Raw genomic sequence first — 19,777 nt, forward strand, 5'->3', positions numbered from 1 at the left:
AGTCTACTCTGTATTTCAAGTACATTTGAAATGTTAATCCTTTGCTCCAAAGTTCCTTCATTTGGGTTTTCTGCAGATTCAATAGTGGCCTAATTAATAATGAAAAACCCTGAGTAAATTCAGAGAATGATCCACATAGAAAATATCTCAATCTGTCCATTCTGGTGACTGTGAATTGCTGAGTCCTATTCTCTAGATACTCTGTAGAAGCAGCCTGGTTCAACTGCAACCATCCCATAGCTGTTTTTCTTAGCCTGACACTGTTTCTGCTCTGTTCACAAGGCCGTTTGCCGTGTTTTAGAGGGGAATCTGACTGACTTGACCACATCTGTTCTTGATAACTCTCTGGTGGCTACTGCTTGTCCCATTATCTCCTCTGTGTGTACCAGTAGTTTACTTAAGAAGGGATTGAAGTTAAACTCACGAGTATTTCATTCTCCTCCTACTCTGAGGTATATTTGACTTTTCCTAGTTTTCTTTAGTGTTTTAGCTGTCCTCAAAAAGTTCTTCTGGTTGCTGAAAAAGTGTGAGGCTACTTTAGACAATTGTGTGTGTGTCAGATGGAGTTCAACTACCTTAACCAGTTTCTAGCTACTTTTTTTGCTGGTATATTGAAGATATTTTTGTTATTGGTGGTAGTCAATTATGCTGGTCATCTGCTTGCAGTCAACCATTTCAGTGAAGACAGATGCAAAGAAAAAAACCAGATCTCCTCAGCATCATCTGTCAATATCCTTCCCTCACTGCCACGCAGGGGAGCAACCTTTTCTTTGCTCTTCCTTTTACTGCTAATGCAATTATGCAATGATTTATTGTCATCTTTAAAGCTCCCTGCTACTTTTATTTTACATTATGCCTTGGCCTTTCTGATTTTGTCCCTGTTTGCTTGTGCAAACTGACCACGTTTTGCATGTATTTCCTCATGTGTCTGAGGTCAGAGGATGGTCATATTTCAGTCAACTGGCCACACATGTGTGTCTATAGCAGATAAGGTAGAACTGTTAATATTTTTCTTTTAATGACTTGAAAAAGATTGGTCTCTAGCCTTTCAATTTAAAATTTATATTTACACAGCAGTATTTTCTGACTTTTTTTTAATATGTTTAAGTTTTGAATGAAATGGGGGGAAATGAGGAAGGGGAGGTGTCTTTCTTATTTACAAGCTACTGCTCTTGGTGGCCATGATTATCCATAGTGCACAGTGGTCCTCCGGGATGATTTTCCCAGGAAAGCAGATGGCTTTGCTGAGAGGTGGTTATAACTGTGATAACTGACTAGCTCTAATCATGGTAAGAAAAGCTAAGTGTCATATGCGGTTCAGAGTGAAATCACAGTAATGCCTATAATCAAGGTACCCTCGTTAGAAGGGTAGTTGTCAGAAAAATTCTGCTTGGCTCTGGACAAAGGTCAAAGAAAAATAAAGGAGAGGACAAACTCCCATATTTATTTGATTGCCAAAAATTAGAAAAAGGGCCATTAAAACCCTGAAGGCAGTTGAGGAGGTTGGGGGAGGAACAGCGAGACCTGGTGTGCTGTGCCTGCAAGGTATTTTTCACTAGCAAAGAAGGAGGGGACAAATTTGACAAGATCTGGCTGCTGGCCAATGCACTTTTTGACCTCTTTATTAGAAGCGATATCTGGCAAAAATTGGACTGAATGTGTTCATCCCGCTGGACTAACTTGAACAAGCTGCCTGGCTTTATAAAGGTGTCGTTGTTTTCCTCAGTTTCCAATCCATCATCCCAGCGCATGGCAGTCTGATGGTAGAAGAGCTGAGGACTGGCAGCCATGAATGGCTTGTCATTTAGCTTCTGTCCTTACACAATGCTGTTTCTATCCTTAATAAACATTGTCAGCCATCTCACATATGTGGAACTGCAAGCATTCAATACTGATTTTGTAAATGAGTGAGCCTCGGTGGAAAGGACGAGGGTGTGGATTATCACTTGGGCAATAGCTGAATCCTGGCAGCAGCCGGAGGATTAATTGAATTGACCAAGCAGTTGCACACCAGAAACAGCAGCCAACTTTGTTTCTGCTCTTAGGGGAGGATGTTGCTGCCATTGCAAAGGCAAATGTAATGTACTAGCCATGAATATCCTTCCCATGCTGTGTTCATCAATTAAGATAAGTAGTGATTTTTTTGCAAGGACCTAAATCACCAGTATGAAAAAATCCAAACAAAGGAGATTGAAGGTCCCAAGGGATTTGTGATATGTTTATAGTTTACTACTAACTTTAGATGAAATTAGCATTGATTTCTTTTGACAGCTTTGCTTTTTCACTTTTACCAACAACAGCTCAGCCAGCTCTACAGATCTGACTTTTTTGTTGCTGAAAACAGTTAAAGTTTAGTTCAGAGAACTGCTGTAAACATTTAGCTCAGGGTGGAATTGAATCTCAAATTGATACGATTATTTAATACCCACATATGGGTTACATGGCTAAATGCCCTTTGTGGTCGAGAAAGGGCTACTCAACACAGTTGGTGGAGCCTGGAGAAGGGTTTGATTTCACCTTAAAATGGCCACGTTACAGATGTTTGAGTGAACTGTGTGCTGGACCATACAGCAGCTGCCTGATGTGGCTGAATCTTGACCAGCTTTCCTGGGAGTTCAAAACATACCTTGACTCCTAAACTTAGGTGTCTAAAATGGGAGTTACCTTTATCTGAAAACTGAATATCACTCACATTTTTGAAGAAGGGAACGAGGGAGCTGCTGTTTGCTGGGGACAGCTGCACTTAAGCTTTTGCCTTCCTTTTGTGACCACCATTTCACGTGCGTAGGAATTGCTGTACAATGGGTATGTCTATCATTACTGGATTAGCTTGCAATGAAAAGCTCTTCTAACAATTATAGGAAGTTCTGCAGCTAACAATATTGTCATTTGAAGCAGTTATCATTAGCTTTTGATTTGAATGGCACACAAATGCATGAGGATAGTTTATACTTTACTGAACGTTATAATTTGAGTCTCAAAAGCATGACAGTGTGTTGTTGACATTTTCAGTATTAACACTTCAGCAGGAAGGGTTTAGAAACTTCTTGGGATAGCTTTTGTATTTTTAAAAGTTCAGTTTCATTTAAACGCTGAAAAATTGATCAGCAGTTTTTGCAAAAATTCTTTGATGATGAAAAGAGTTATGTGAATATTAAGCATTATTATTATTATCAAACCCCCACAAAATCCTTAGGAAGGCCATAAATCCTCAAAATTAGCTGATCTGAAATCTCAGACGTATGCATTTTTGCCATGTCATGAAGGAATATGATTCAGTGAAGACAGCTTAATACACTTATCCACATTATGAAACCAAAGCACTGTGGTCAAACACTTCTCCAGATACTGGATTTCAATAGCAGGGGTGTTGCTGATTAGGGCTGAAGTACAGAGTGCATTCTGGGTTCTCATCTGTGCTGCACACTGTGTTTACATAACCATTTTAATCTTCCCCACCAAAGTCTGCACTGGCATTTCCTGTATAGATATTTGATGTGGTCTGTGCTAACAAATGATTTAGGGCATATCGTGCATATACACACACAAGCATACAGAGGGGCCAACATAAAATATAGCATCACATTAAATCAGGTCCTTATATAAAAATATATTCAGAGTTAAAAGCTATTATAATTCAAAAGGGATGGTGCAGTATTCAGCTGAGAGCTCTTACTCTTTTCAAGAATATGCCTACATATTTTTCTCTAGTGGTTTTGTTCCATCGAGAGACATAATGTTTAAATGTGGTGCGTCCTTGAAAAGGCAAAACCAAACATATTTTAAATAATATTCAAAAATATGTTAAGCAATCGAAATACCTATACTTTTGTCATGGGAAAATGGTAGCATTTTCACACTGGCTTAAATGTAAAGCATAAAAAAAAACAACAAGGGAAAAAATTCTGAACATTTTGGGTTTCAGTATAGTCAGTTACACCTTTAATTTTAGTGTTTCCTTTGTTAAATGCTTTTGCAAATGGTTCCTGGGTACTTTGTTTATAATTAGCAGGAAGATTAATAATGTGTTTAGACTCTGATTTTTAGTACTATGTATATGTACTAATACATAGTATTAGCAATTGAAGAAAATATTCTAAAAATTTTCCTGGTGGATGTGAACATAATTACTTGCATAACACTTCAACAATCAGTTCTTTCCCACTTGGATAGGAATAGGTGTCCCTCATGGAGCCATGCATGGGAAAACCTGAATGCTCTGGCTGCAAATGGCTCAGCATCCAAACTATTAAAGAGCCAATAAGCAGATGCATGAGAAAAGGTGGTTCACATGAAACAGGGAACACTTCTGTCTGCTCCTGTGGGGAGCGATGTGATCCCCGTGGTCAAAAGTTATGTAAGTTCACTGCCCTCTCCCATGGCAGTTTGTGTGACAAAGGCAGATATCACCAGTAACCACCAGGTAATTCTGTTTTGTAAGCGCTTCAGGTAACAATGTTTTCTTCTGATTGAATTACTCTATGCCACATTATTGTTATACTGTCTGATTTCATGCACTGAAATTTTGGTTATCTAAAATACATGGATATTTTTTCTTTCAAATTGGTGTCAGACAGTGTTCCAGTATGTGATGATAAACCGTTCATTTAAAGGAAAATTAAAGCTACCGATGTCTAGGAAATTTCTGATTTCCTTTGCTTCTCCCATTCAGAGGACAAGTATCAGTAGATAAATACATCTTTTCACAGGGTAATTAATACAGGATTACAAATTGGAAGTTAAACTACAGTGAGAAGAATCAACATACAGAGGTGATTTTCAGACCTGTTTTTCCTCCTACATAGACACCTTGCAAGTGATTAAGGCTATAACACTTCTGAATTATAGCTTTGGGGTATAGGAGAATGCAAAATCTTTATTTTTATTTTAAAATAGGCCTGCTGAAACCATGTTTAATTTTGAAATGAGTTTTGGATTTAAACTTGAGACCCTCTCCACTCTAAAACAAAAAACAATTCCAGCCTGATGTTGCTGAAATTGTAGAGGAAAATTCTCTCAGTTGACTAGTGTTACAGTTTTCACTTCCATTTTTCCTTATTAAAATAAAAAGCAAACAGTAAAGAAAATAATTTTGTGTTTGCAAAAATCAAAAAGTTATGTTAGTTTAAATTAACTTTTAAAAATAATTCTTTTCTTTTCACTGTGACTGAACATAACTGGGGCATGTAAATGAATCAGTGAACCATCAATGTAGATGGCTCTGGCTGTTGAAGGTAATTCAGTGAATCAGTTGTATCCTGAATCACTATGCATGGTCAATACTTTCAGGATTTATGGGGAAAAACATGTCTGTGTATCCATGCCATCCTTGTATTCCCTTCCTTTTGGTGATCTTTGTTAGTGTAGAGGAACAATTTGCTTGGGACTCAGTCTGAGGAAGACACATTTATGATATTCACATAGCAGCTCGGGGCTGGATTCTCATGCTTGAACACAGATGACTTGTGTCATTTGGGTAACCGCAATCTCTGAGACTTCAGCATGACCTGTGGGAGACCTTGCCCAGCAGCTGCAAGTCCATCAGGATTACCTGGGCATGTCAGGTGGCCAGAGCTGCTTATGTTTGAGCAGCTGAATCGAGGCTGAGTATCCGAGCTCCTGAGGAACACCTAAGCAAGAGCCTCAAAAGTGTCTCTGGAGTGACTCCTTTCATTCTCTGGCACATGGACTGGTTCCTAACTCTGGAGTCTGCTGCCGACAGCTCCTGGCCACCGTAAGGGGAACGAGCCTGCACACACGGCTGCTCTGAGGTCACCTGCTGCTGGCACTAAGGTCTCATGTCTTTATCTGCAGTCTGAATCCTACCCTTTGTGTATCCCCTTTTGTTTTTGCAAAACTAATCTTGAAGAGGCCATTTTGAAATTTCCAAGAATGTCAGTTACCTACCTTTAAGGCTTTTCTATTTTCAGAAGAGTCAAGGCTTGCTTTCAAAAGAGACAGAGGCTTTGGATAGGCTGCTCTTGTTAAAAGCTGGTGAACAAGGTGTCTTTGGAAATGACACGCAGAGATTCACAGAGCTGTAGTCTCATGGATGGATGCTGTCACACTGTAGCCATGGCTGTATTAGATGAAAAAGGGGCACATTTTGCTAATGGAAGGGAAGAGACAGCTGAGTGCTTCATTTTGTGATGATGACAGAGCATTAAATTGGTCTGGGGAGACAGTGTAAAGGGGGGGTGTGGTCAGTTTGCTGTGCATATGTGTGTGCAATACATCCAATTTTATAAAATATCAAAGAAACTTTGAAGCCCAGATCAAATTTTTGCAATAGCTTTATGTGCTTTTGAAAATATGATCTGTGCTCAGTTCGTGCTTGTCAGATTCCTAAATGTCATCTATCTCTCACTTTTTATCATACAGCCAAATTAGTGCACATAGATATAAACCCTGTCCAGCATCACCTTTCATTTGTAACTTTAACACAAGGCACATGTTTTTACTTTCTGGGAAGATGCAGCTTGCTTTTGAGAGATGCCAGATTCAGTTTGTTTATATTTTTTAAAAAGCATGCACATTTCAAAGGAAACGTACGAGAATCTGCTTCTGCTGTTTACTGCATGCATGCAAACATAAAGATATACATGTATCCTATCCCTACACAGCTTTTAAATTCTGAAAAAAGTATGATTTTTGTAGTATTAAGCTAAGAAAGTACATTAAAATTCCTCTCTAAATACATGCATTAGAACCAGTAAATCTGGTAAGTTTTGATGGTGTACAATACAGTATGAATGGTGTCAGGCCATTCTCAGACAGGTCAGATAGTAGCACAGGCACCCTAAGATGCATGAAGCAATAGATTAACTCTGTTTACCAGCAGCTATGGCTAGTCATTATTTAGCTAACAATGAAACAAAAGACACAAAAGATAATCAGGTGTACTTCTGAAAGACCACTGTTGATCGTAGCATTGTTTCAATGTAGACTTCAATGTCTGAGGTAAACTTGAGACCTCATGGCAAACTGGAACTGGAAACTTCCACTGATTTCCATTAAGACAGGCTACCTAAAGTGTCTGCTGACTGCTGCATTCAAATGCCTCGGGGGGACCACCCATCAGTTTCAGCCTTCTTTTAATTTTTCAGAATCCAAGCGAAAACTCGAGAATTTCGAGAGAGACAGGCTCGGGAACGTGACTATGCAGAGATCCAGGATTTTAACCGGACGTTTGGCTGTGATGCGGATCCGATGTATGCTGGGATCGCTGCCTATGACTCTCCAAACAGCGGCACAATAACGCTGAATGCCCGACCGCAGAGCCCGAGGGAAGGGCAAACAGTGGAAGCCTTGTACGCCCAAGTGAAGAAACCACGGAATTCAAAGTCTTCACCTGTAGACAGGTAGGCACCACACATCAATCAATACACCCTCTCAAAATCTGCCTTTGTGCTGCTTTTGTCATGGGAGATGGTTGTACATCAATTGGAAAGACAGAGCTGCATATTTTTAATGGCTTTTTAAAGCCTTTATGTAGAACAGTATTGAACTCACTCAAATCAACCTGTTACAGAATGGGATGGGAAAGTTGTTTTCTGCAGAGCAACTACATTTCTTCCCTTTCTTCAGATGGTTTGGAATTTTTGGAATTGCTGTTGGGTATCATTGGAATTAAATTCAAATTTTTAATGTAATCAGGTTTATTTATCAAAGCTCCAGCAGATATGCTTGTGGAATACAACATTTACAATCTATTTACAGCCATTACAAACATCTCTAAAAGGTTAATGTGTTTACAGCAAAAATGGGTTAAAGCTTACATGGATTGTAAGCTGTAAGTCCTACTGTAGTCCTGAACTTCAATCTAACAGGTTGAGCTTTTTAGCTCAAATTATGCTTATAATTTTAGCTTAAATTATGATTAGATATAGACCAAGTGAGCAAATTCGAAGCTTAACTCATGAGTTACTTCTTGGTTTGTAGCTTATGATTTTACTCTTCCTGCAGGTACATTATCTCAACTGTGTCTTACTTGTTTTTGTGCTGAAACTAGGCAAAATTCCAGTTTCTGTTGATGGAGTTCTGAGTTCATTTGAAAACCTGAAGCTAAAACAGACATATAAATTAACAGAGTAAAAACAGTTAAAGGCAAAATTCACAGGGTTTTTTGTGCTTTAACAATGAAAATACATCTGTTTTCTTGGCTTACTATTATGAACTTGTAGTTCTGCATTTTCTCAGCATTACAATAACACTAAAATCCTAGTGCAAGACATATTGTTCACTCATTTGGAAGTTATTTATTTAGTTCATAGTAAAGCCATTCATTTTTTTTCTACCTCACTCTTTCCAGCAGAAAAAGACTGGACTTTCAGTTAAATCAGCAAAGCCGTGTCTTTGCCTGCAGTATTTGAGATTTGTATAACTTCTACATGAGCAGTGGCATTCATCTTGCATATTCTGTTCTAGGTGGTAATGGAGTAATTTGTGTTTCAGCTAAATGTCTAAAATTTTGAGGACTGAGAATATTGTATTTAACTCTCCACTAGATCTATTTTGCAAAGTTTCTTTATGTAATTTGATAAAATTACATCCTCTAATATGACAAATAAGAAAATCTCAGCTGCATTGTGGAATGCATACATTTTTGCTAAAAATCAGTAGCACAGCTGTCTTTTTATTGTCTCAATTGCACTGTTCTCTTGCACTGTGTAAAAGGTGTACTTTTCATAGTAAATGAAAATAATTTATATATTGTGGATGTATGTACATTATTTCAGTGAAGGAAGCAAAATGATGTTAAAAGATTACAGCTTCATCTGTGTCCTTGAAATTTTATATTCCTTAGCCCTATATTGGCTGGCATTGGTATACCCAGGTGCCTGGCATTTCAGCACTTTTGTGCCTTTGGAAATCGAGATAGCTTGGTTGGATATGTCTGCCGCGTGGTGACTCTCATGGCTGTTTTTGTTAGACCAAAGGCAGTGTTTCATGCTGGAGCTGAATGGCATCAATGTCACATCAACAAAAAAAAAGTTCTTTGATACAAACCTGGCACGGCAAAATAGGAGACCTGCGTGACCCAGCTAACTCTGTGTGGTGGCTGATAAAAGAGCCAGGAGAGAGTGAGTAAAGTGGAAGATAACGGAGTACCGGCGGAGTGTGATGTTAATCAGATGGGTAGGACTGAAGAGAAGTGCAGTAGTTTTGTACATTCAGGCTGCTCCTGGAGCATGGAGGGTCCCATTGCTCACAGCTGGATCATGCTGTGACAAAAGGAAAGACCCAGCACACACAACGGGCCTGAGCAGAGGGATAAAATGCAAGCAGAGTACTAGAAATGGGCCATGAAAAGCCACCCCTAGTCCTGTGATATAGGGGGACATATTTGACAAGAAACACCCAGAAAGAAAAATTTAATTCAGATGTAAAAATAATTATTATTTGCTATAAATGTACTCTGAAATACCTGTTCAGGGGTCTGAGGCATGAAGGTCTGGTGTATGGGGTTTTCTTTCCTCTCTCCCCTCACACTTTTGTTAACAACCAAGCTGTGGAGATGGTGAATCCCACCTGGTTCCAGGAGACCTTCTGGGGAATGTTGCAGTGATGTGCACAATCTCAGGCTCAAAGTTAGCTCTCCCAGGAGCTGGGTCTCTACTTCAGGCAGTAAGAAGTGCTGAGAGGGTGTCATAGAATCATATAATAAATAGTTTGGATTGCAAGGGACCTTAAAGATCATGAGGTTGGGCATGGAGGAGGTGTAACAGCTGTGAGGGAGCAGCTTTCAGTCTTCCTTGAGGCATGTGAAGGATATCTAGGAGCTTGACCTTTGTGATGTTCAGCAGGAGAGCCTGGATTGTGGCTGAGGTACCTTCCCAAAGGCTGCTCTGTCTTTTACAGGCTTTGTCTTAGATATACTAAGAAAGCATCATCTGAGCATTGTTCTAAGAATCAGTTGTTACCATGTAGACCTGAGGTTCTTGTTAACTGTTTTGTCTCCTTGTCTGTAGGATACCTGGCTCCTCACCCCATGTGCATTGCAACTTGTTTCTTGCTATCCCTTTCCAGCAGTGAGATCTTCCTCTTTCACTTGGCATCTCCTATGATGCCCCTTTTGTCACCAAGCATCCAAGTGCCTCTGCTCAAGGTTCTTCTCCATGGAGCTCTCTTCTCTGCAGACTGATTTATTCTGATAATGCTACAATAAATTTGATGAAAAATAGTTGGTTGCAGTTCTGCATCTTTAAAATATTGTGTACATGAGTGTTCACTTATGGGGGGTGTTATTTTCAGTGTGTTTTATTCCTTTGCCCTCCCATCCTTTCCTTTCCTCTGGATGTTTCGGAGGTTACCCAAATAGAAACAGTTGCTTCCAGCTTTTGTGAGTGGGAAGGGAAATCACAGTGTGTTACCCTTGTGCTGAACTGCCAGGAGCTGGTAATGGCCAGGCTGTCTCAAATCTTTAGCACGTTCATATTAAGAGCAGCATTGTTTATATGGGAAATGTTATTTCTATTAAAGTTTGGTGCTTAGTGCCAAACAAAATTTGACATTTAAGTATGTCCAAAAGGTTATTTAAAAGTCTGTTACTAAGGAGCCTATAACAAAATGTCCTATAATAGTTTGCATACCAATGCTGAACACTTATGACAAATTTTTCTGTAACTTGCAAGAGAATCACTGTGTCTGTGTGTGAGGCCTTGTCAGGGTTTGTTTTTCTTTAATATTCCTTCAACTTCTCTATTACTTTCATCAACACATGCCACCAACTGTTGTAAGTTTAACTGTATCATGACAAAGAGTGAATAGCTAAGTGGAGGACAAGAATGTAAACTGCTCATCAGTGTAGACAGGTAGTACAAAATGGTAAGAAGAATATGGTTATTCCTTAAACTTTGTCTGTCCATTTCTCTAAATAGAAAGTAGATTGTATAATGTCAAAATACAGCAGAGGAGAAAAAGGTGTTAACTCACTCATTGGAGACATGCACAGCTAGATATGTGTAAGGGACAATGCTTTACTGAATTTTACCAATGATAGCTATTAAAAAAACCCAGCCTGTAAATAGTAAACATTACTCAAATACAGGACTTGAAACTGGTTTAGAATTACTTTAATGTATCAGAGTTCAATCATTGATGGATACTGGTGGGGTTTAGAGAGGAAAGCATTTCTTTGTTGGTTGGTTTGGTTTTTCAGTGATAGTATCAGTTAAAGATGTAGGACTAAAAAAGTTGTTTTCGGTTGTTTACCCTAAAGAATCAAAGCAGATTGTCTTTCTTAACAGAGGAGTTTATCGCTCAGAAGAAATGAAGCTCTAGCAATAAATAAATAAACAAACTAATATGTTGGAAGAGATTGATGATGAGCATAGCTCCATATACATGAGCTGCCCTTGTGACATCAGCTCCATCCAATGCAGCGACAGCAAACAGAGACAGGCTGCTAAGAAGCTTTTCACTTCTATGTTAGGCATTAATGAGTGAAGTAGAGGTGGAATGTATAATCTATGTTTATTTTACCATTCAGGAAAGGGGTGTCTCAAGAACATAGTTCTTGAGAATAAGGCTTTCAGCTTAGCTGAAAAATGTCTCTAGTATGTTTTGCATCACAGAGGAGATAAGCTGCACAACTGATCAATACCATTTTTCATGTAGATGACAATGATGCCATACAGTGGAGCTTTATGGCAATCACCTGACATCCATAGCTGAGCAGGATGTAGAAAGACAACTCCTAATGGCTGTCACTCTGTAATCATTTCCCACCAAGAGTGCATTGTCCTGAAATAAAATTGAAATAAAATTGAAATAAAATAGGCACTGTGCTGCTGTAAATCTAAATAGCTTGAAAATAGTAGGTTAGACTCCTCCAGCTTGCTGAGGACATTTTAATGGAAACATAAATACCATAATCATATGCTTTTTGCGTGCATTTGGCCATTAAAAGAAAAAATCTTCATTTTAGAAGGGAGACCTTTATGAACTGGCTTATTTTCTATCAGAAATGGAATCAAGTTATGTCAAAGGAATATCTGGGAACTGAAAATAACCCCACTTCCTTTAACTGTCATCTGCTCAGTGCAAAGGGGCAAGATGCTGTTTTTTAGGTCGGGTCACATACTTTGCTTGCTGCTTTTCCAAAAAGAAAGAGAGAACATTTTATTAAGCTGTTAACTTTGATTTTCTCAGTAATATCTTTGTGCTTAAATTGGCATGAGAGTAATGAAACCTGGAAACTGCATAGAAACACTCTAATATAATAAAAGAATATGTAAAAAGTGAAATAAGCAGACCCTGTCTTTCTAGTGTGTATAAAATAACTCTTAGCAATAGCAGAATGGGTCATGAAAGCTATGAAATACTATATTGCGGTGCTTGGATAAATATTTGTTAAAAAAGTGGGATTTTGTGCAGCTATATTAAACTTCTTTATTAGTAGTGTCAGTCACAGGAGTGTTCTTAAGTCTGTGGGATCATTTATGCGTACGAATCTGAGCTTACTGCCAGGCCCACCACAGATAGAGAGAGGAGTTATTACTCAGGGTTATGCATCCTGTAAATGCTAGGATGTTTCTTAGATGAAGAGATTTTTTGATGGTTCTGGAAGTTGACTTGAAGAGCACTTTCATGAAGGGAAAGGCCACGGCACTGCAAACCATCTATCCAGTGACATTTAAAACTTGCAGAGCTGTGCAGAAGGCTAACAATCTATATTGAATAAGATTATGAGTAAGCTCTTCCCTCCTACCTCTGTTTACTTCTCTTTGCTGATCTGGAAGTGTTTTCCTACCTCCTGGATCCCTTGTTTCTGCCTGTTAATCACCCATCCTCTGCCATCAGAGCCTTGCAGATACCATGCTACAGGGGAGGGTACCACTCATGCAGGTAAGTATGTTGTGAATACTCAGATTGCAGGCATTTCAGAGCAGGGACCTTCTTGTTTTCCAAACTGCCTAAATAATCTGTAATGTTTCAGAAATTAATAGTTACAGGTTTTAAATCCTTACCTTCCAGTCAGTGTCACTCTTTTGTAGCATTACGAAGGTTCATTCCTGTGAGGATCTGACTTCTGGTAAGACTTTTCTGGCCTAGGAAATGGCACATATGCCATTATGGAATAATCAGACTCTCCAAAGCAACCTGCCCGGAGAGCAGTGGGTTAATGAACTATTTGCAGTTCTCTAATGTGTAAAACTGAAAATAATACTTGGAAGTCATTGTGGTATTTTTCCTCCTCTGTCTGTTATAACCCAGAGAAGGATTAGTTAGAGCCTCTGTGAGACTCTTCATGGGGTTTAAGCTCACTTTAGCGCGAACACATTGGGTTTTTTTGTTTCTCTACCCTTCATCCTATAAGCCAGTAATCCTTGCCCCCAGGACTGCCTAAAAATTAGCTTGGTCTCTCATAGACCCGTATATTTAGAACCCAATAGACACTATTAGCATTGGCATTTTATTATCTTAGGTTGGTTGTTTTCTTTTGTTCTTCCATCTTGATAGAATATAAGACAAGTTTTAATATAAATTCATGAGGATTTATGTAGGCTCCCTATTGTGAAAGTATGTGATTGCACTCCCCTGTTTGGGTTACCACTTTGGTGGAATAAATGGCAGACTTACAGTGAACTCTATTCAGGTCTCCCATTTTAATTACTTGAAAGTCCTGGTCTCTCTCTGAATAGATACCAAGCACTGATACTGTTGTGAGAACCACATCTTTCTCCATTTACCACAGCCACAGCCTCCCTGAAACCCCGGTGGTTTCTCTTCCCCTCTGCTCCGGCCGGCTTGCCGTGCAATCTGAAGTGTGACAGCTATTTGTTTTTACAAAAGCAGCTGGACTTAGTACCTCTACAAATGGTTGCAGTGGGAAAATGCACAGAGAGATAAGAGAGATGAACTTCCCGCTCTGGGTTACGAGACCAGGAGGTGAAGAGGGGCCCACCCAAACGTGCCCTTAGTGCCCCTGTTCTGGAGACTGTGGATGGGCTCCCTGTGCTGGAAATTGGGAGTATCTGCATAGCTGGGTGATTTTCAATTCCTTTAAGTGCAGATGAGATACTATGTATAAAAGGGGGATCAAAACCTGTCACTTCAATACAGTATATTAGTATTTTGAATACTAGTATGTTCGTGACCTATTTTATATTATTTGAATACATTGTAACTGAATTATGCATAGTATTTGTCATTGGTATATTAGTGCCATTTGCACACAGATATAGATCAATGTTTTGTTGCTCGGATTAAAAAAGAGAAAAACCTTTACTTTTTTTTTCAGATGGTAGAAGTTAATATTTAATTAAAAAAAAAAGAAAAAGGAAAACTATAATAATATATCCTAGTATGAAACAAAACATGATGCAAAAGCTAGAAGAGGCAATGTCTTGGGCATCAAATGGTTATTGTGTGGTTTGAGATTGCAGTCCAAAAACCCAGCTGTGTGTGTAATGTGCACATCTTTCTTTCCCACTAATGCCATCAATGCAACTTGAAGTTCTTCTTCCTGAGAAAATTATGGGGAATATTTGAGTACACAAAGCTGAAAAAGCAAAGGCTTTCCCATTCATTAAATCAAGTGCTTTGATCCTACCGGTGTAAAGAGCTAAAATCTGTTCTTTGCAAGTCATACTAACCAAATTTTGGATTGCAACCTGATGTTGTGCCTCACTTGAACACCATAATTTAATCAGTTTAATTTGTTGTTGCTGTTGACTGTGGCCTTTCCTAAATAGAACACAAATTTATGATTTTTCTGTCTTTTATGTCCCTCCAGTCAACCCATCTGTTCCTCTTTGGTGAAGGATTCAGGCTTCTCCTTTCCAAGCATTTGAAGAGCTAGGGGTTTTTCATTTTAGATTTATCTGGTTATGGGAGAGGGGTGCGCAGGAGGAGCTTGGAGAGAGTGCTGTGTTTTCACCAAATCTGGGCTTTTTACTTTCTAAAATTAAATATGCAGTTTGAAGTTAGATCTTTAATGTAGTTTAATGGATGAACAGTAAAATGTTCTTCTAATGTTGAAGGGTTTGAAGGGTCTTTCCTTCTTTTCTATTTTTATGAATGATATCTCCTTCACAGATGAGACAAACTATATTTAACTACACTGTTTATCCTTATGGCCAGTCTTGTTTGTTTATGTGACTTACAAATCATCCTGCTTGTGGTCAAAGCATTTTGTCACTGGCGGAAGTGGTGGAGTCTAATTGTGGGGAGGAATCCTCTGCAGTGAACTGCAGGAAGGAAAATAGCATCACTTCATATAGGTTGCAGGGGGAAGTGGTTAATTCCTTTTAACATATTGTGAACTCATTGAATGAATGTGTATGAAACATACCACACTGGCAGTCCTGGAAAGTGAGAAATTGCTGAAAGATCTCATTTCAGTTTGTTCTTGGTTGGAAAGCTGAAAAACAGTGCTTTTCCACTCATCACTCAGAAAACAGTGTGTATTCCCACAGCCTTGTGCTTCATGATATTGTTAAAGAATTGGTTTATAAGGTGTTTGAAATCTTGTTCCTTAAGGCTCAAACACTGTGATGTGAAACATTGAAAGGTTTCTTGCATGACCTATTTTATATTATTAGGTATTTCTGAAAAACGTCAGACTTATTTCTAAAATCAGATTTACTTACTTGCCATGAAATTTTTTCATTCTTTAAATACTAGTGGCATTTAAATAGCTTTTCAATTTGATGTGTTCATAGCAGTCTTTCTTACATGATGGATATATCAAATGTTATTATGGTAAATAGATGACATATTTGTAATGGATAGGTAATTTCATCTACCCGGAGTTTAGACAGTGATATAACATATAAGACTTAATTTATGAAAGACAAAGCAGAGCAGCAGATCTTGCTTCATTTTAATTTGTGTGTATAGTTTTGTAACAATAATGCATGGCATGCCTGAGTTGCATTGCTTTCTGTAATGAAATGTCTTCTGTGTGCAACAATTCATTGTTGATTACAGCCTTCCCTCATTCCTAGGTTTCCATTTAAAAGGAAGCACAGTACAAACTGGGATGAAAAGAGAACACATAATTTCTACTACCAACATTTAAAAAAAGCAATTAGACTTCAAGGGATGTGAGAACTAATGTCCCTCAGACTTTTCATTTCCACTTATCTTTGGGATGCAAAGAGCTCTGACCTGGCGAACAAAGAAGGCAGAAAATATTAGCATTGGTCTTTATTTCCCAAGACATAGTTCATGGCTCATTAATAGTTGTGGTATATGTTACTGGGTATTATATGCTGCAGAGAAAACAAGCAGAAGTTGCCTGTCATTACTTTGTAATTGTGTTAGTAGATATAGTGTGGAAAAAACAAGAAAAGAGGAGAAAAAGAAGGTTTAGCTGTGTGTTGTTTTGTACATCATCTTACACTGTGCTGTGTCTGCCAGCTTAAGATAAACTCTATGCATATTGGCTAAAATGTCAAATTAACCCACTCATTTTTAGGATTGCTAAATGCCCATCAAGGAATGGAGGGTTGTGCTGAAGCTATTTTAATTAGCAAAGTGTGATTTAAAGGTTGCTAAAATCAAAAAGAGCTTATTCATTTTTCATCAATAATAATTTTTCTTTATATTTCATCAAAACCTGCTGATTTGGAGACCACCTTCTGGGCTTTGATTCATTATGACTGCAGACATAATTTAATTTTTTTCCCCTTTCCTCATTCTGTGATATGCTCTTTCATCTTTGAGACATTGTTAAGATGTTTCTAACATTCACAGATTGCTAATTGATCCAACTTTTTTTAAAACTGTACTTAAGACAGAGGCTTCTTTTCTGTGGAAACAATTTTCCATGAATTTGCTTTTATTAATGTTTTCTTCAATCTGTACCTGATAAGGTATAAGTTCTCAAACAGACATCGAAAATGGAGGACATGTGGTGTTTTATATATGGCAAGTGAGCAAAAATATTAGAGACACGATAGAGGGAAATTAAGATTTGGTAGAGTTATTAAGATTCTGCAGTTGCTACATTAGGCCTTTATAGTTCATCTAGAACTAACCTGGTTTTTAAACAGTGCTGTAAGTAGTGGTTTTTTGTCTAACTCTTTGGGGGATCATGGAGAAGAGCAATTTTGAGAATTTATGCAAATGCATTTTGTGAAAGGATGTACAATTAAAAGATATTGCTCCTTTCACTTCAGTAGGGCTGTTCATCTAAGTTTTGTCTACATTATCATACTCTGGTAATTTCTAGTTCCCAAATGCATTTCTGTTACTATTTTAAGTTGAGCTTCATAACCTGTTTCTTCTTGGAAGATTTCCCTGTAGAGTCATATCCAGAAAACTTTCCATTTGGGTACCTTGTTAAAACAACTGGTTGGCTACTCAGCATAGTGGATTGGAGCATCCCAAGTGTCGTGGGCTGTACCCTGATCCTTTTCTGTGGGTGGTTGGAAAACTGTCACAATCTTCATTTTCCTTTGCTCATCTCTCACTTGTGAAACGTGTCACACTGGGTGGGTGCACCTGGTGTCCATTCTGTGAAGGCACAGGGAGTTGGAGCAGGGCTATCTTTTTATTTTCTTCCACATAGCCATTTTCCTCAATTCAGTCTAATTAGAATTTCAGAAACGTCCTCTATGTCTTGCTTAGATGGTCAGAGCTAAGTTGTTTGTCCTGTGAAGCCACACTGAACAGTTCATGCAGACTGAATTTCATTAGCTTTCATTAGTTGCGCTGTTCTGATGTAGTTAAAAGTGCTGCAGCTCAGGATGTCAGAATTTAGCAGGAAAATAGGTAAAACCAACATACCATTCAGTGTCAGGAATAATCCTACTTTATTGGAGCTCACACTTGTGTTTTTTATTATCCCTTCTTATGGCTCAGATGCCTCCATCTTTTATGTAGCATGTCATAGATTGGACTAGATTATGTTAAAGGTCTTTTCCAACCTAGTTCATTCTGTGATTCTGTGACTCTGTGATGTGTGTGTTCACATTCAGTAGAGCACACGCCCATGTGCAGAATGAAATGCAGATACAAGAATGTGTTTAGCTGTGACAGAATTTTTATGTGTATGTTTATGTCTGTCTATATGTTTTTGTATTTAGAAAATCTCTAAAAATTCCTCTGCTCCAGAGGAAGTGACTTCCAGAAGTCATCTAGTCCAACTCCCTGCTTAGAGTGGGTTTGATCAGGTCAGGTTGCTCAGGGCTGCAGTTGTGTCCTGAAAATCTCTGAGAATGGAGATTTCATTCAGCTTCCTGGGTGCCTGTTCCAGTGTTTGACCAGCTTCATGCTAGCTGGAAAAACAAAGGCAAAAAGAAAAAGCTTTTTATATCAGAATTTCCTGTGCTCCTGTTTGTGTCCATTTTCTCTCATTCTAATGCTGTGCAACTCAGAGAGGAGTCTCGTGTGTGTAAAAAATAAAAATACCCAACCAAAATTAGTGAATCACTTCATGTAATATTTGGAATATGAAACAAGGGATTCAAATTTTTCAGGCATCAAAAAGAATTTTAAAATAATAAGGATTACCTTACAAAAAGGTTTTATCATTGAACTTTAACTTGAATGATTGCCAACCCTGGCTTTTTCACCTATTGTATTTTCACATTTCAGAATACACTTAAGTACATGGCTTATTTCTCCCAAATTATTTTGAAAACATGTATTGTCTCTTTCTCTACAATACTCTCAAAACTTGAATAATAAGTCTGAAAACAAAGTATAAGTCTTGATTCTTCTTTAAATAAAGGAAGCTGCGTAGGAAGCTACCTTTTCTCCTTTAATTCACAGGTTTTGTATTGTGCTTACAACATTCAGTTCCACCAAAAATGATGCATCTTAAAGTACCCTTAAAAATGACTCAGAGCTGTGTGCGTTGTTGGATTGCTCCTTATACATATTTAGTTCTTGCTTTTCAGTCAGTCTCATTCTGGTGGGGAGTTGTGTTGCTGTGCTGCTAGGGCAGGATTGCTGCTGTGTGGGATGTGTGACTCTGACAGCCTTTCTTCTGCTAAAGGATTTTCTGTGTTTCTCTTTTAATGCTGAGGTTCTGCAGCTCATCTGCACAATTTCCTGGACGAAAAGAGATCATAACTCCCAGAGAAGTGATACTGTGTTGGCAATGAATTATGAAACCAAGGCTTCAGAGCATTTCTCAAAGTTGTGCTTGCTATGTTCATTCTGAGCTAGAATTTGCAGATGTTGAGTGCATTGCCGGAAGGGAGGCTCAGAAGACATGGGATCTCCTGTGGAACTGAAGGGTCACACCAGAGGAAAGAGGGGGAAATGAAGCAACTCTCCTGTGGAGATCAGGAGCACTGCAGGATGGAGATCAGGGAGAGGAAGCTACCTGCTGAGCTTGCTGTGACAAAGGGGAGCCAGCTATCCTCTCACCTGCAGGAAAAAAAGCAATAGAAAAATCAGCTGCCCTCCTTGTAAGCACAGGTGAGGAATAAGTTGGTCTGTGCAGGGTTATCTTTCATCTAGACAGTGTATTTGCAAGGAGCCTGAAGGACTACATAACCTTTAGTGAATATAACTACCACTTCACCCTGCAGCTGATCCCTTACCACTCCCTGCACTGACACCTGTGCAGTGACACGCTGCTGCTCTTCAGTTGCACATAAATCTGGGCCAGAGAGTGGAGACAAGCCAGGACAGTATGGAAGGAGAAGTGTAAAAGGTAATTACCTGGGCTGGAACATGGCCAGGGCACCAAGGTTAACACCTGTATGCTTGTGAGAAGTGCCTGTTGATACTCTTCCAGAAACCATTTTCTACAGTTACAGAGAAGACCTTGTTAGTCATTTGGTCTGATTCCCTCTGTACACAAAATTGGTTC

The 19,777-nt window shown here is 38.7% G+C and overlaps 1 protein-coding gene across 21 annotated transcripts in view; it reads left to right on the top strand.

Annotated features, from left to right (window-relative positions):
- Positions 1 to 19,777, top strand: part of PARD3 (par-3 family cell polarity regulator) — a 450,644-nt gene that overhangs the window by 343,981 nt on the left and 86,886 nt on the right. For 20 of the 21 annotated variants that reach the window (XM_048291645.1, XM_048290658.1, XM_048291064.1 and 17 more), the window contains one exon: positions 7,107 to 7,361. In XM_048291645.1, coding sequence (XP_048147602.1) covers positions 7,107 to 7,361 — 255 coding nt within the window. Of the gene's footprint in view, positions 1 to 7,106; positions 7,362 to 9,971; positions 10,139 to 19,777 lie in introns of those variants that run through there. The other variant, XM_048292146.1, reaches the window with a different exon arrangement.

The sequence above is a fragment of the Corvus hawaiiensis genome, chromosome 1 (genome assembly GCF_020740725.1).
Source record: "Corvus hawaiiensis isolate bCorHaw1 chromosome 1, bCorHaw1.pri.cur, whole genome shotgun sequence".
Classification (NCBI taxonomy): Eukaryota; Metazoa; Chordata; class Aves; order Passeriformes; family Corvidae; genus Corvus; species Corvus hawaiiensis.